Source organism: Saccopteryx bilineata, chromosome 10, assembly GCF_036850765.1.
Source record: "Saccopteryx bilineata isolate mSacBil1 chromosome 10, mSacBil1_pri_phased_curated, whole genome shotgun sequence".
NCBI classification, from domain to species: domain Eukaryota; kingdom Metazoa; phylum Chordata; class Mammalia; order Chiroptera; family Emballonuridae; genus Saccopteryx; species Saccopteryx bilineata.
Genome location: NC_089499.1, coordinates 9,439,397 through 9,456,733, shown reverse-complemented (window position 1 = coordinate 9,456,733; position 17,337 = coordinate 9,439,397). Strand labels below are relative to the sequence as shown.

At 50.6% G+C, this 17,337-nt stretch overlaps 1 protein-coding gene across 3 annotated transcripts in view; it reads left to right on the top strand.

The window, feature by feature from the left end:
* Positions 1 to 17,337, top strand: part of LARS2 (leucyl-tRNA synthetase 2, mitochondrial) — a 125,944-nt gene that overhangs the window by 88,933 nt on the left and 19,674 nt on the right. For all 3 annotated transcript variants that reach the window (XM_066244936.1, XM_066244934.1, XM_066244935.1), the window contains exons 14-16: positions 1,303 to 1,440; positions 13,416 to 13,516; positions 16,202 to 16,384. In XM_066244936.1, the coding sequence (XP_066101033.1) occupies positions 1,303 to 1,440; positions 13,416 to 13,516; positions 16,202 to 16,384 (422 nt within the window). The remainder of the gene's footprint in view (positions 1 to 1,302; positions 1,441 to 13,415; positions 13,517 to 16,201; positions 16,385 to 17,337) is intronic.

The following is a 17,337-nucleotide window of genomic DNA, read 5'->3' as shown; positions in this document are numbered from 1 at the left end:
CCCTCTGGGAGTGCCTGCACGCTCCTGGCCCCCACAGGGCCTGCGCCCTCCTCAGCACAGGCCGGGTCTCACTGGGGGGTCCAGCCAGATCTCCATCCAAGCTGTAGCTGCCCTCAGCATCTCAGCCCGTAATTTATCCCAAATGTGTTTGGGGGCCGAGTACCATCCTTGACTTCCCTCCTCTTCTGTCACCTGGATTAGCAGTTGGATTTCTCTGGGGAACCATTTTTCACAAAGAAAAAAAGATTTTTTTTTTTTTTTAATTTTACTAGAATTCTGGCAGAGTGACTGGAGGAGAGAGGACCAGGCTGCAGTCAGACGCGAGCACCTGGTGGGACAGGCTCACCTGCTTAGCAACAGGCTCCTGCTTCCAGCCAGAGCCAGCGCCAGCCAAGTCCGTGCTGGGGGTGGGGGCTGTGAGCGTGGAGGGGGGAGAGCTCACACACACTTGAAACCATAGAGTCCGAATCCTCCAAAGGCAGAAGTGTACTTCATTGGATGGCCTCCATTGAGGGCACTCCCTTGGGAACAAAGAGGTCTGTCCCAGCCAGTGCTATCTGTCCGTCTGTCCCCCCCTCCCTGCCTCCATACACACACACCTCCAAGAGCCCCAGCCAGAGAATAGGGGGAAGTGGTGTTTGCGTCCGTTTGGACCGGGAAGTGTGGGGAAGCCTTTCCTTTAGGATCTCTGTGGACTGAAGTCTCTATTAGGTGAGAGTCCTCAGGCTCTTTTCTGACAGTTACCCCCTAAATTTTTCCATTGCATTCAGCAGCCGTATACAAGCTCTTGCTGACTGTCTGCATTTAAAAAATAAGATAGAATTTCTGTTTTAAAATGACCATTTAGTGTCAGCATGATAGTCCCATTGTAATTGCCACATTGCCCCCTATTGGTAAGAACTTAAAATTTATCCTGATTTTCTGTCACAATAAAAATGGAAATAAATGTAGATATTCAAATGCATTGTACAGAAATACCTTTTTTTTTTTTTCTTTTTTTTTTGCTGGTATATTTTCCTCTCATTTTCATTTTATATGAAAACTGCATTTGTTAAAATATGTCAGTAATGGCTTCTGAAACAGTTTTTATAAATTTTATAAATTAACACTGATCTGACTTATTTTTCCCTCCTTTGTTATATAAGGTTTTCTCTTCCTATATTTTAAAAAGGAAATTGCTGGGGGGGGGGGGTTCTGACATAATTTATTTCAGGGCATATGCGAATTACAGTCAGTCTGTCTCACTTATACAGTTATAGCAAAGCAGGTTTTTTTTAAAATGCCCATTTCTCTTCCTTCCAGCCCTTTCAACCCAGCGTTGGCGGACTACTGGATGCCCGTGGATCTGTACGTTGGCGGGAAAGAACACGCTGTCATGCACCTGTTCTACGCCAGGTTCTTGAGTCATTTTTGCCATGATCAAAAAATGGTCAAACACAGGTGAGCATTTATGCTGCTTTGAAAAAAGAATTCAGTACCACGAACAGCATCTTAGAGCAGGTGCCAGTTCTGAAGCTGAGTACATGTGTATGTGGCAGAAGAATTCTGTTTTTCAAGCATACTTTAGAGGTCACGGTCAGCCTTCACCGTTTGAAGTGCATTTCTCTTGCTTAATTGGTTGTAGCAGGTGGTGTTGCATGGTCGCTTAGATTAGAATCTTGACTTCGGCTCTTCTCTGCTTAACTGAGTTAAGCAGCTGAGATTTTTGCTGGAGAGGCAAGAAGAGCCGTTTATAACGTGATCCCACAGCTTCTTGTAGCTTCTCGTGTGCAGTCGAGTTTATCTTCTGGTCCCTCAGTGTTGGCGCTGTTTCTAGGCTTGACCATAGAGTCCCGTCTTTGATATATCACTCTAATGAAAGAATATAATGGCTTAAAAGCTTGGAATCACATTTTAAATCTGTCAATAATTTGTTCTCCTGTTGGCCTGTGATCTAGTCCCCATTATGTTCATAAACACGTGTGTGTGCTTTTTCCCTGTGAAGTCTATCTCACATATATATATATATGATATAATATACATGCTATATATGACAAATATATATATATTCAATGTATTATATAATTTAAAGAATTAATGAAATCCCATGCACCCCCTTCTCAGTTTAAGAAGCAGAGTGTTACAGGCTCCTTGGAAACCCCAGTGTGCTCTCTCCAATCCCGTCATTCCTCTTACACCACCACCCCCAGCCCAGCAAACCCCTATCCTGAATCTTGAACTATTCATTCTCTTACTTTTCTTTCTACCTGTATCACAATATGTTTATACATGTTTCTCAACAACACGTATCATGCTGTTTTCCTGTGTTTGGACTTGTCATAAATAGAATCACAGCGCACGTATTCTGTCTTGCTTTCCCTGCGCCGCATCTCTGGGATTCGCCGCTGTCGCTGCTTGGAGCTGCCTCATTCCTGCCGCCCGTGGCTGTGTGGTGTTCCGTCACGGGGAGTGGGATTCTAATACAGACCTCAGCCGATGTGTCCGTACCCCCCACTGGTGGGCGTCGGGATGCTCTGTGCCGTTGAACAAAACTGCTGTGAGCGTTCTTGTACGTGTTTCCTGACCCGCGTGGCAGCGTTCCTCTGGGGTGGGTCCCTAAGAGTAGAATGGCTGAATTGCGGGGTTTGCACATGTTCTGCTTGACTCGGGAGCACCAGATTCTTCCAAACTGGTCGTACGGACCTGCCCTCCCACCAGCAGAGACAAGGGCTCCCGCTGCCTTTCATGGCTCGGTCCCACCGTTTCCCCACTGGCCGGTCGTGTCCTCTCCCTGTCAGTCAGGTTTCGTATATGCACAAGGGCCTATTGAGAGGCTCTTCATTCCGTCCAAGGGTCTGTTTGCTTTTCACTGTGCTAGTTACTTACTGCCTTTTTTTTTTTTTTTAATTTTACAAGTCTTAATATTCAGTAAGGGAAGTCCTCCTTCTGTGTTCCTTTTCTCTAGGAGTGTCTAAGCTGTGACTGGGCCTTAGGCCTTCTGTGTAACTTTCAGATTCAGCCTGTCTAATTCCACAAAAGTACCTGATGGGAGTGTAGCTGGAGTTGCTCCTGTCCTTCCTCACTCTTCCTCCTTGCACCCCTGAGCCTAACATCTGATGTCACCTGCCTGTGTCTGAAATACATGCTTTAGCAGGCGTCCCCAAACTACAGCCCACAGGCCGCATGCGGCCCCCTGAGGCCATTTATCCGGCCCCCCTCCGCACTTCCGGAAAGGGCACCTCTTTCATTGGTGGTCAGTGAGAGGAGCACTGTATGTGGCGGCCCTCAACGGTCTGAGGGACAGTGAACTGGCCCCCTGTGTAAAAAGTTTGGAGACCCCTGCTCTAGAGTGTCCCTAGTGTTCTTTAGTGAGGGCCCAACTCTTCGTTCTTACTTGTGAGTGTGCCAACTCTGACACGGTTAAAATAATGTTTTGGGGGTTTTTTGTTGTTGTTTTTTTACATTTTAGCTGGTTTCTCCCTGGTTTTTCATCAGGACAGTAAATGGGGCTCGCTTGTCTGCCACACCGCCAGGAGCAGTTCCTGGGATGTGTTTTCAGTTGCTGTTTGATGTGGTTCTTCTTTTTCTTAATACAACATCCTTTAGAATATTTATTAGTTGCAGAGAAAAGCAAAATATCTGATTGTCTCCCTGCTCAGATAACCCTTTTAAACAATAAAAAAATAAAATAATAAAAAAAGTAGTCTAAGATTAAAATCTTTTAACTATATAGAAAGGGAACATTGAAACCTCCCTCCTGGCACCCCGCCCTCCACACCCCCCCTCAGCCTGCTAACAGTTTCTTTCGGTTTATTCCAGAAAAATATCTTTCCTATCTCCATGTTTCTACTGATAAACTAATTTTTCAGTGTTATATATGTTACCCTTGTCTTTTGCTTTTTTGATTCATTAATATATCTTGGTGATCTTCCCACATCAGCGTATAAAAATCTCCTATTTCTGACAGAGAATTGAACCTGGGACTTCCATATTCCAGGCCAACGCTCTATCCCCTGAGCCACCACCAGCCAGGGCCAAAAATCTCCTATTCTTTTTCATTTATTCATAGTATTTCATCACACGAATATACCATCATTTATTTAAGCAGTCATCTATTCTTTCTACTGCTATTCCAAAGATGGTGGGGGGGGGGGCAGTCCAGTGACTGTCTATATTCTTGGCAGGTATTTGAAATCATCTCTGTCCGTTCAAGTCCTCAGACTAAGGAATTGCTGGGTGAAAGGATTTGTGTATTAAAATTTTTGATAGCTGAAAAATATATTACTTCTAAAATCTCTGTAAGGCAGACTCAAATCCAGATTCATGAAAAAAGCAGCAACAGAAAGTCCGACCTGTCTCCTCGCTCCGTGCATATGCACACATGCATTAAAATTCCACTGTACAGAAAACTAATTTAGGATGTAAATTAAATACTTAAAGTAATTTTCTTCTCATTAGTCCCAGAGAGCTGGGACTTCATGTGTAAAAATAAACTGGTCTGCAGCCGGACACTAAACACATCAGCAGCATTAACCCTCTAGTAATAAATTAGTTAAAATCTTCGTACCTTGGGTTGCAGAATTTATGATTCTGCTTCGCATTTCTTACTTCTTCTCTATGGAAACCTTTGCGTCACTAGATAAAGATTACCCCTGGGATGGAAATCGTGTCCTGTTCCTGTCACAGTCTGGTGGATATTGAACACTCTCCGTGAATATTTGTGTAAATAAACTGAGTTGAACCCCTCGATAGAAAGAGATAAAAGTTGACTGTTCTTCAAAGGGAAGGGTTTCATTGGGAGAGGGGGAATCAGATAAAGGTTAAGCACAAGGACCAAGTAACAACGTGAGAAACACCGCTGTCTCACGTAGGTCTAAAAACAGACACCGTTAAGTGTTTCTGGCCCATTTCTCCAGCCTCTCCGCGGGTATTTGTGGAAGGAACAAATGAATCAATCAATTGCTCAATGGCTAACCCTGTTAAGGTATAGGACAGGGCCTGGGTGCTTTTATGACTCCTTCACGGTGGTTTAGAACTATATTGGAGGAGAAAATAGGGTTTGCAGCTTTCCGGCGTAATTTAAAAAATGCAGTTTGGGGAATGACTTTGTTCTGTTCCAATGGATCGCTGACTGGCTTCACCATCACCTCCCAGGGAGCGCTGTGTGGTGTAAATTGAAGTCTGTCTGTGCAGTACTTGGGTTTATTTATTTATTTATTTATTTATTATTCTTTAAAAGAGAAGAGTTGATTCCACACCCTCCCACGCCCCCAAAAGGGAGAGACTTATTCTAAGTACTCAGAAGTCGGACCTTTTTGAAGAAGGAGCCGAATGTCACCCTCATCTGTCTCTCAGCACCACTGTCAGGATCACCCCTGTCACACGCACCGGGGCCCCAGGGCCCCGAGGACAATCTCTGAGCATCGTTTCTTCATCAGAGAGCTTTGGGTAGATGAAATGGCAATCACCCACGTCCTGTGGTGAATAATGCCGAACATTCATTCCAATTAGGATTTTTGAGAGCCTCCCGACAACTTTACCCCCCTGTCTGGGAGGAGAAATTGAGGCCTGTCAGCCACCCACGTCTTTCTCTTTATTGGGCATTTTTTCTGAAATGCGTGTAAATCGGGGTGTCATGTCTGCTTGTGTATTTATTCCTCTGGAGTAGCGCCATCGTTCCCGGAGGGCGCTGACACTGCGGCCGGTCCACTTTTGGTCATTTCTCAGCCCCTCGGACGCTATCTCAAGCAGTAGCTCTGGACTGGGGGCCCAGAGACCTCTGCCTCATGCTCGGTTGGGCCACTAGGGATAATCTGGACGAGAAACCCAACCCCTTTGGTTCTCAGTGGCCCCATAAATGAAGAGTTCAGTGACCTCCGAACTCCCTCTTCACTCTGTAGTTCTGGTTAAATTTCTCTAAGTGCAAACAGCAAAGGTTTGAGTGGATCTAATCACCTGTCCTGTTTTCTGAAAGCGTCTGGCCCTTTCTCTCGCCACTTGCGCGTTTGGGTTTGCAGTTTGAATGTTCAGGTCTCTTTACCATTTCCAGGAAGCTGGCCTCCGGGTTGGGTGTGCTGGCACACTTACCGGCAGGCGCCTTCCTTGTGGGTTTGAAACACCAGGTTAATGATTAAGCCGGAATTCATAGCTCAAGAAATCTGCAGAAGAAAATATAAAACTGATCAAGAAGTATACTGTAGAATGTTTTCCTCACTGGCAGTCAGAGAACTACAAATTGCAGCAGTGAGAAGCTGTTTTCTGTAGCACAGGGGGCTCGGGTAAGGCGTCACTGCAGGAAGTGGTGTGGGACACCTTCCGGAAGAGCTCTGTGACAGGACATCGTGAGAGCTTACAGAGGTTCTCACTCTGGACACGCTGATTGCACTTCTAAGAATCTGTCCTAGGGAAATGCTCAGAAATGCACACTTATGCACCAAAATGTTTGCATTATTACTTCAAAGCTAAAATTGTTGGATTCAACCTACCTGCCCCAAATTGAGGAGGAAGAGTAAACCAGGTATCTGCATGGAGGACTCTCATACAAGTCTTTAAAGTTACATTGCAAAGAACATTTAATAACACGGAAAAATGCATCTGAAGCAATGAGAAGTGAAAAGAGCAAGATACAAAATTGTAGATGGGACGAGATGACCGCTCTCTTCATCTGTTCCTGCACAGATGTGAACGCACGCACTGTGTGAGGGGAAAGACTAGAAAAAGCTATGCCAGCATCTTGGCATGAGTTTTCTCTGGATGCTGAATTTACTGATGATTTTATTAGTTTTTTTCAGTGCGCTTCTGATTTTTTTCCATTTTTTACAATGATTATGTAACTTTATAACAGAAAATTTAAACAAAAAGGAAAGAGCAGTTTTTTACAGTATATATTCTGCATCAGGAAGATGTGCCAGGCCTCCTGGCGTGATTCCTGGGAGGGGTGGGTGTCAGCTTTGGCTGGACACCAGTCGGCACAAGGTCTTCGGGTGGAGCACGGATGCTACAGAAGGGCGCGTTGCAGCGGGGGCGGGGCAGGCTCGTCCCCGCTGACCGGAGACACGGAAGCCTTTCCTCTCCCTTCGTGAGGGACACTGTGACACGAGAGTCTCGGCAGTTTTTGTCGCTGCTCTTTAGTACAGCTCAGAGAGACACCAGGTTCCCCAAATGGAAATTCTCCCAGCAGTTTGCCGGCAACGAGGTGGGGGGCGCCAGAAGCCGCTGCTCCCCTGAGAGCAGCCCCCTACTGACCCCGAGAGCTGGCCGGCCCTGGGCCCCCGAGCTCCCTCCCGCCCCACTGCTTACACCGGCGACGGGGCTCCTGGGAGCAGGGAAAGGAAGGCGGTAGAACGGCATTGTAAGAAGGAGCCACGGCTGATTCTTCAAAACTGGCTAATGATGTGAACAGGATGGTCCCGGACACGGTGATGAGGAAGAAGAGGAAGGTGAACTTAATCTGGAAACTCCCTGCTAGAAGCTGTTTTCAGAGATCCATGGCTTCCTGTTTCCTGTTCTCCAGACCTACACAGCCGCCTCTCCGGGCCCGGAGAGTGGGCAGCAGGCTCTCTAGGGCTTCCTAAGTAGCTCAGTGTCATACACAGTGACTGGTTAGGGCTCTGGTGAGATTCCTGTAGCCACATCTTGGTTAGTATATTCCTGGTATGCGACGGTTTTGATAAGGGTGCTCAAAATAGCCTTATCAATCTGTGTTCTGAAACTCCTGGTTTATCCTGTTAATTAGCAACCCCTCACACCCCACCCTCCGTCTCCAGTTTCTTCCTCCTCTCCCCCCACTGCCCCCCCCCCCGCCACCTCACTTTTTTCCTTTCTCAGTGGGGCAGAGGGGCCTTCAGTGACCAGCAGGTGTCAGTTGTAATTTCTGATTTAGTGCAGCCCATACAATCCCGGAAACACGGGGCTCGCCACTCCGCTGGCCCGCGGCCATGCGTCAGTGCACGCAGCGGGATCCACCTGCAGCCGCGGTGCCGAGCGAGGGGAGCGCTGGCCCGGAGGAAAAGGGCACTAATCTGTGCTCCTGCCATGGAGCCATCTGAGGCCGTCCCCCAGGCAGAGGCCCCATGCGATGGTCCCCCAGACAGAAGGGCTTGGTCCGTGCTTTGGAGCTGCAGGTGTTTCACTTTCTTTTAAAGTCCCTGCTATACACAGTCACTGTGAAGATTGAATAACCCAGTGGCTTTTACGAGTTTGTTCCCAAGTCCGATTTGTAACTGAATGAATAAACAAGGCACGTTACTCCAGTCGTGTATCTTGATAATGAACGTTACTAGGCAAGGTGGTGTGTGATCTCTGCTCCAGCAGGACTGGGTTCAAAGTCCGGCATGGCCCTTGATGTCCCCTCGACCCTCATTCCCACGCACCGTCCTCCTCCGCGTCACACTGGTGCCTGCTCCTGGAGGTGTGGGCTGTTATATAGGAGACGTCTCTGGCCGCCCGTTTCGCTGCTGAATTGCCAAGTGCTCAGTACCATCTGTTGCTCAGATGTGTGTTGAGTCAGTAAACAATGTGACTCCTGGTTTAGAGGTAACCTGCACGTGGAGGCGGATGTGGCCAGCTTCAGGCAAGAAGAGAGAACAGATTCCCACGGCCCCATGGAGCACCCGTGGGGCCCTGCAGGAGTGGGGGCGGAAGGTCCCTGGGGAGTGGGCAGGATTCCAGGGGCCGGAAGCACCCCTTCCCTACTGTGACACGCCACGCAGACTCTCCGAGGCTCTCCCACTCCCGTTCCCTAGTTCTTGCTGATCCTGCTACAAGCGTGAGGTGGCCAGAGTGTGAAGTCTTTGAACTCACCCCTCCCTGCAAGAGGGTCACAGCCCCAGCTGGAAGCCATAACACCCAGTGTTTGCCCTTCCTTCACCTCTTTCTTCCTTCACCCCTTGTCCCCCTCCACCTTGTCCCCATCTCTGTCCAGCAGCAGGTTTATTTGTTCAGGAGACAAACTTGATTTAGGTCAAACCAATGAACGTTTATTGAGCATCTACTGTGACCCAGGCACTGGGATGGGGTCTTCAGGGGTTTTTCTCCTCCTGCTCCTTCCTCACAGGAGGAAGCCAGTCAGTGACACAACTCACCTGGGCCCACAATAAAATGTAGTGTCTGCGAATGCACTTACAGGTACCACACTGGCCAGAGGGCCCGACGTGCCTTCCCGGTGGAAGTGGCGTTTGAGCTGAGCCTGGAAGGAGTAGGGTCCTGACAGATGGGCAGTATTTTGGGGTTTTTTTGTTTTTTTACTTATTTACTTTTTTAGATTTTTTTATTTATTCATTTTTATTAGAGAGAGAGGGAGAGAGAGAGAGGGAGAGATAGAGAGAGAACAGGGGGAGGAGCAGGAAGCATCAACTCCCATATGTGCCTTGACCAGGCAAGCCCAGGGTTTTGAACCGGCGACCTCGGCATTCCAGGTTGACGCTTTATCCACTGCGCCACCACAGGTCAGGCGTATTTTGGTTTTTTGTTTGATTATTTTTGTGACAGAGAGACAGAGAGAAGGACAGATAGGGACAGACAGACAGGAAGGGAGAGAGATGAGAAGCATCAATTCTTTGTTGCGGCACCTTAGTTGTTCATTGATTTCTTTCTCATATGTGCCTTGACCGGAGGGCTACAGCAGAGCCAGTGACCCCTTGCTCAAGCCAGCAACCTTGGGTCCAAGCTGGTGAGCCTTGATCAAGCCAGATGAGCCCGACTTGATCAAGCCGGCAACCTTGGAGTTTTGAACCTGGTTCCTCTGATGCTCTATTCACTGTGCCACCGCCTGATCAGGCCAGATGGGCAGTTTTTATAGCACTTCAGGGAACAGTGTGAGAGAGGACATGGAAGCACATATGAGCAACACATGGAAAGAACAGAGGGCGTGAAAGAAGTCCTTGGTGGCCAAGCTAAGGAATTGGGGTTTGATTGGGAAGGAATTGATCTTCAGATATGACTAGACTCTCCTTTCCTCCCCAGCTGAGGGTGCCTGGGCATTGTTTCGGGCCGGTGAGAGCCCAGACTGGCTCCCCGAGGGCAGGGGGTACTCTGCCCACCAGGGTATCCCCAGGGCCTGGCTTAGCATCAGACACGCAGGAGGCGCTCTGTAAACACCTGTTGAATAAAAAAATGCTAAGTTTCACATGGTGACTCTGCTTTCTGAGGACATGGTACTAAGAAGAACTTGAGGTTCAGTCCGAGTCGGCCAGGAAGAGCTGCCAGGGCACCGGAGCAGTCCCGCCATCCCTGCTCCAGGGGACACTGCCAAGACAGCCCTGCAGCCCGCCAGAGCCAGTGGGCTCAGCCACCAGCTGTGTTGTTGTGATTCAGAAAGTAAGACTTGCTTGTGTGACCAGCAGGTCTTGTCTTGGTGCCCGCAGGGTCTGGTGACAGCTTCCCCTGTGGGCACGCCCCTGCCTGCCTCACTCTGAAAGGGTTAGAAGTGGTTCTGGAGCAGGCAGGACTCGCGGTGGTGTCAGCAGCCAGGCTGGTGGTGCTCCTAGAAGTGGGGTTGGGGCGCCCTCCAGAGGCTGGACACATGCTGGTCTGGACGTACCCAGTTACACCAGTGTGTTTATGTTGTGAAAACTCATCAGGCTTTACTCCTAAGATTTATACGCTTTTCGGTATGTGTGCTGAACTTCATTTAAAAGTTTACCTTTTTTTGAGGCATGAGAAGTGCAGCCTTCGGCAACCTGCTGGAGTTCTGCGTGGATACGGGCAGGTTGCAATTCCGTCCATTGCTGGCAGGTGGCGGTGTGGTGCCACCTGATAAACTGCAGCCGAGAGCAGCCTTCCTGTGTCTTCGCCCACCCCTCTGGAGGATTAAATGCCGCTGATTTTGATTTAGATTATCCCCTCCCTCCTGCCATCCCAAAGACACGTTTTTGTGTTTCTTTTTTTACATTTCTGTTAAGAATGACCAAAGCCATGGACTCTCGGTGAGAGCCGAGAGGAAGGACCCTCAGAACCTGCGCAGGAACCCTAGAGCCTAAGGCGGCAGCAGATGCGCCCTCCGGACACGGGCGCAGCCGGGAGTTACGGTCTGTTTCTCTCGCGTCAGGCAGCAGCATGGACACACGCGCACGTGCTCGTGGCGAGGTTTTAAAATACGAAGAGCCAGGACTTCTTTTTTTTCTAGCTACCTTCTTTCCTGCTCCATCTCTTTGTTCCGCTCTACTCCCCCCCACATCCCCAAATCCACTACAAAGTTTCCTTCAAACCACCTCTGTCCACACGGCCATGTGACGGGGGCTGCCCAGTGTAGACAGCAGGGGCCTGTCCAGCCGCCTTCGTGACCGAGTTCATCTAAGTCAGACTACCCTGGTGCCCAGCGAGAGCCTGTGAAATGAGCCAGGCCAGCCCACCTCCCCCACCACGGGAGCTGGGCTTGTGCTCTGGCCTCTTTGAGCCTCTAAACATTAATAAAAGCCACTCTGTGTACGTGAACCTGAAGCCCCGCGGGGTCTGCTCATTGGAAGGGACGTCAGGCTGCTGGCGCCAGTCTCCCGTAAGAGTCCCGGTAAATGTGGAATAGGACCCGCGGTAGCAGACCCCTCTCCACAGATCTTTCTTTGAGTTGGGAGCAGCTCCTGCTCGCCTGCTTCGAGGCTGAGTCAGGTGGATGCTTCCTAATAAACCGTTTCAAATCTGACAAAGTAATTCAGTGTGAGGGTCACCCTAGACTTGTCCTCTTTAGAGAAAAATGTTTGTATTTGACTGTTCAGCCAGTAAGGGTACGACTAAAACTACTTTTAAAAAACAGGCATGGACCCTGGCCGGTTGGCTCAGCGGTAGAGCGTCGGCCTGGCATGCGGGGGACCCGGGTTCGATTCCCGGCCAGGGCACATAGGAGAAGCGCCCATTTGCTTCTCCACCCCGCCCCCCTCCTTCCTCTCTATCTCTCTCTTCCCCTCCCGCAGCCAAGGCTCCATTGGAGCAAAGATGGCCCGGGCGTCGGGGATGGCTCCTTGGCCTCTGCCCCAGGCGCTGGAGTGGCTCTGTTCGCAGCAGAGCTTCGCCCCTGGTGGGCGTGCCGGGTGGATCCTGGTCGGGCGCATGCGGGAGTCTGTCTGACTGTCTCTCCCCGTTTCCAGCTTCAGAAAAATACAAAAAACAAAAAAAACAAAAAAAACAGGCAAGGTAAATAAATTATAATTCTATATTATAAAACACTAGATAGGCATTTAAAAATGAGATAGATCTGTATAGACTGTTGTGGGGAAAAAAATCATTCATCTTGTTAAATAAAACAATGTACTTTATGGTTCCATTTGATTTAAACCCCCCCCCCCCATCTCTACATCCATGTACATGTATATACAGGTTTGTGTGGGAAAGGTATTGAGAAAAGTCTCCAGGCTTGTCCAGGATATTCATCAGACTGTTAAGAATAACTGCCTCACCCTGGCCAGGTGGCTCAGTTGGTTAGAGTGGTGTCCTGGTAACACCAAGGTTGCATGTTCGATCCCTGGTCAGGACACCTACAAGAATCAACTCATGAGTGCATGGATAAGTGGAACCACAGATCATTGTTTCTCTCTTTCTCTCTCCAAAAATAAGTAAGTAAATAATTTTAAAGATTTTAAAAAGGCCTGACCTGCGGTGGCGCAGTACGTAAAGTGTCGACCTAGAACACTGAAGTCACCGGTTCCAAACCCTGGGCTTGCCTGGTCAAGGCACATATGGGAGTTGATGCTTTCTGCTTCTCCCCCCCTTCTCTCTCTCTCTCTCTGTCTCCTCTCTCTAAAATAAATAAATAAAATCTAAAAAGAAAAAAAAAGCAGTTAAAAAATATTTTTTAAAAATGAATGCTTCCTCAGAGGGGAGTAGGCCTAGAAAGAGGTATGTAATTAATGTCTGATGAAGAGAAGGGGTGCATTCATGTATAACTCGTATGATTTAAGAATTCCTAAAGGCTGTAAGCAGGCTCTGTGTGTAAGGTTAAGGGAAAAGTAAGCAACTTGAACAGAGCCCCAGCTCGAGCCCTCTGTGCCCTCCGGGGCCCGTCCCTGTGCCGGGCTCCGCAGGCAGCTGGCATGCACGTCTGGGACTTACAAGTATTGTCATGCAGTCATTTCACTGAGTCTCCCCAACAACTCTCTGAGGCAGATGCTCACGCCCCCACTTACGGGTAAGCGAACTGATGCTAAGAGCGAGTGAGTGACTTGCGTGGCCCGTGGAGTTCATAGAGGGGCAGGACTGACACCAGAGCCAGGCCCCTCCCCTCTGAGCCTGGGCTCTTTCCACTGTGCCACAGGGGAAAGAAGCTAGCACCTGCTGGTGTGACTTAATTTCCCTACCACTTATGTAGAAGGACCCAGTTGTTCAAGTGGGTTTGCAAGTGGCATTGCTCAGCCTCCCTGTGTTCCAGGAGGGTGGTTCTCGCCACCCACCCGCAGGGATGCTTTGAATCCCTACCCACCAATTTTCTTCCTGTGATCTTTTCTCAGAGAGCCTTTTCATAAGCTGCTGGCCCAAGGCCTCATCAAGGGGCAGACATTTCGCCTACCATCTGGTCAGTATCTACAGAGAGAGGAAGTCGATCTCACAGGTAAGAATGGCCCATCCGTTCCCATCCAGGTACGTGCTAACAACCGAGGCCAGGCCTGAGAGCCATTGATGAAGGCCTTGGCTGGGTAGAGAAGCCAGGAGAGGGACCTGTTGGCCTCCTGGTCTCTAAGCCTCAGCTTGCTCTGGGCTGGCGCCCCCTGCAATCCAGACTGGGTGAGGCTGTCTGCTCCTCAGCCCCGTCCAATCCAGTTTAAGTGTTAGCTTCCGGAAGGCTGTTTGTTCGTTTGTATGTTACACAGGGCCAGCTTGGGCATCACCTCCTGTCCTTGCATGTGTTTGACAGTCCCTCTCAGGGACAGAGCCCTCTGACCCAGGAGACACTCTGAAAACCCAGGGGCACCTCCCTCCTTGCTCCCGCAGCCCCTGGAGTGCCCCAAGTGCCCTGTCTAGCACGTCCCTGGTAGAAGCCCCCCGATTCCCCAGTCCCCAGACGCCCCTCTCCTCCCTGCTGTCCTGAGCCCTTCCCTCCGCCCTGTGTCCACTCTTCTCCAGAGGGGGCTCCTTTTGCTGCTCATTAGGTGGCGTGATGAGGATGTGTCGTGTGCACCCAGCATACAAAGTGAATGACGCATTAGAAAATGGGGCGGGGGGAGTACAGGCAGGCACCTGTGAGAGAAACTCCCAGTGCTCTGGCCATGACGTTTTTTAGAAAAATCAGCACGTAATGGATGAGATTAGGTCAACCCAGCACCCCTCAACTGGTCGGCAGCTTCTCACACTGAACACTGGAGAGGAGGGTCAGGGGGAGGCAGTTGATGATGTCCCCTAGTTAAAGCAGGGACATGTCAGGTTAGGAATGGTCACCACGGGAGAAAAAGAAGCCGCAGAAGCAGAAATTGGCAGTGTTTCTCCAACACAGGCCAGAGGGGACAGGAGCTGAACCGGGGCGTGTAAGTTCCAGCTGTGAGTGCTCTCCGTGTGACGGGCGGAGCTGCCCGACTCAGCCGTGCGGTCTGGGCACTGCATGGAGGTGCCAGCCGGCCGGGGAGGAGAGCAAGGCCTGCCGTCCAGCATGCGCCACACCGTGCACCTCGGGGCCACATCTGCCAAGAGAGGGCACCTTCTTCTAACTTATTGGCTTCTCGGCCCAGGAAGATGCCTTTTTCCTGATTTGCACAAGAGGGCTGGACAGGCGGGCCGCAGCCCCAGGGCGTGTACAGAGGGGAGGGGCAGCTGCTCCCTGGGTCTCTCTGGGCCAGTGCAGAACACCTCCCGCTGCTCTGATGTCACCGGGCCGCACAGTGTGGTGAACAGCTTTTCCCTTCTGTGGATCAGCAGGCCAGGCCGCCATCTGCGTAGCAGGTGTGCCTGTCATGAAGTACGGACTTGCCTTTGAGGGACATACGTCAGTCCCCTGGGAGTTCGGTTGCTATTGGAGTCAGGGATTATTTGGCTGGAAGGGACAGAAACCCGCCCAAAGGCGGGTTTAGCACAAGGATGTGGGGGCATCACCCAAACGCAGCTGCAGGAAGCAGCCACCTCAGCACACGTGGGGAGTCAGCAGGCCCTGCTCTCTCCTCCCTCCGTCTCGGGCCCCCGGTTCCTCTTCCTGCCTCTCTGCTCTCCTGCCGTTTCCCAGGGTGGGATTCTGCTCTCCCCTAATCTGAGTTTACAAAGCGGCCTTGGGAAACCACCGTGCCAAGTCTCAGCCCATCTCTGTAGGTCTTTTTTTCTTTTTTTTAAGATTTTATTTATTGATTTTAGAGAGTGGGGGTGGGGGACTGAGAAGCATCAACTCGTAGTTGATTGCTTCCTGTATGTGCCTTGACCTGGCAAGCCCAGGGTTTCAGCCGGCGACCTTGATGTTCCGTGGGAATGTTCTATCCACCGCGCCACCACAGGCCAGGCTGGCTCTGAGTCGTTAGGGTTTTAGTGCCCAACAACATCAAAACAGAGCTTCTGTTTCTTAGTTCCAATTCCTGAGAAGGAGGATTAGCTTTGTCACATGTCCTTTCTGGTCCCAGCCACTGGGGCTTGGCAACAAGGTCACCTCATCCAAACATGGCCATGTAAGGCCTCCTCCGTCAGCACCAGCTGGACCACTGGTATGTGTGGGGGGGAAGGAGATACTCTCAGAAACAGGGCGTGGCAGACTGGTGCCGTGGTGGGACCCCACATTCAATGTGAGCCCGGTGAATTTACTCCACGGGCCCTGACAGTGTGAGATCATGTTTTAGTGACATGGACACCGAGGCCAGGCCTAGAGGTGACGTGACCTCTCAGGGTGCTTTGCTGCTCTGAAGCCCCCCACTGGTCAGCTGCCAGCTTTCGTGGGAAACCCTGAATACACAAAGAAAACAGGAATTGTACATGAGTCCTTCTCATTTTTTTTTCCTTTCTTTTATCTCTTTCTATAAGGAATTTACTTTCATAAAGGGGAAACTGCTTTGTCTTATTTTGTGGTTGAGGAAAAAAAACCATCACAGGCCGTGTTAACTGCTATATAGTCACGAAAAAAAGATTTGTGATGGGAGGCGGGCCTCATTTATGTAGACTTGTGTATCACGTAATAGGGAGGGGGAGAAAGAGGCCTGTTGAGTGAGTGAGCGGAGTTCCTCCCGTGGGCGTTTGTAATTGCTTGCCCACTGTTCTCTTACTGAGTGTGTGTTCACAGAATCAGTCTGGAGTCACACACGCTGTGCCCATGTACTGTTTTGGTGCCCAGGTTCTGTCCCTGTCCATGTGAAAACGAAGGAGCCGTTGGAGGTGACGTGGGAGAAGATGAGCAAGTCCAAGCACAACGGCGTGGACCCCGAGGAGGTGGTCGAGCAGTACGGCATCGACACGGTCCGGCTCTACCTGCTCTTCGCCGGCCCCCCAGAGAAGGACATCCTGTGGGACGTCAAGAGTGAGTCACCTGCGCCTTCCTGACCCGCCCCCTTCACCGTCTGCCTGGGACGCCAGAGGAATTTGGGGAAGCGCAGGTCTCTGCAGAGGGGAGGATGCTAGACACCGTCAGTCCTGTGGAGCGAGAACCTGTTCGCCCAGGATGGCACCATTCACAGCCCGGTATTCTCAGATGAATGCGCCTCCAGATCACGCGGGGAGCTCATTGGCCTCACGGGGTCCCAGTCCTCACCCCTGCCCCACTGACACGGCCCCCAGGGCGGGCCAGGAGCCTGTCTCCTACAAGCCTGCAGTGCTCTGATCCAGGCCCCACGGGACCCAGCTTAGGGACCTGTCCTTGGAGCCAGACTGCCGTCCGCGCTGCCCCTAGGCCTGCTCTGGTCCCCAGCGGCCAGTCCCCTGTAGATATGCCCTGAGAGGTTTTTTCCTAGAACAGTGGGTTCACCAATCCAGAAGTCCCACCCGGGGCCTGGGCCTGACGTCCCGTGAGCTCTTCAGTCGCCACGGCAACCTCCAGAGCCCCTCAGGGGAGGGTTGTCTCCGCAGAGTTGCTGAGCTCTAAAAGGGCATGAAGCAGAATAAATAGTGCAAATATTACAAGTTATATATTTACAAAGACTATATCATAGAACATGTGAAGTAATCGGGAGCTCTTTGAATAAACTGTCCATCGGCCGCTCACTTTTCTTTAGTGTGATCCCCCCCCCCCCCCGTCGTCAGGGGAAGACTGAGCAGACGCCTGGGTCACGTTTAGTTGACAGACATCCCATTTCCAGTGAGAAGAGTGCCCAGAGCAGGGTCACAGAGAGCCCTGGGACCAGCTGAGTTAGGGCCCCTGGGGCGTACTCAGTGCAGCCCTCTAAGCACAGCTTCTGCTGCCTGCCCCTCCCTGCAGCGCGGCCTCCAGGACTCTGTTTCTCATCAGCCTTCCAGAAGGTCCTGCTGGGCATCAGG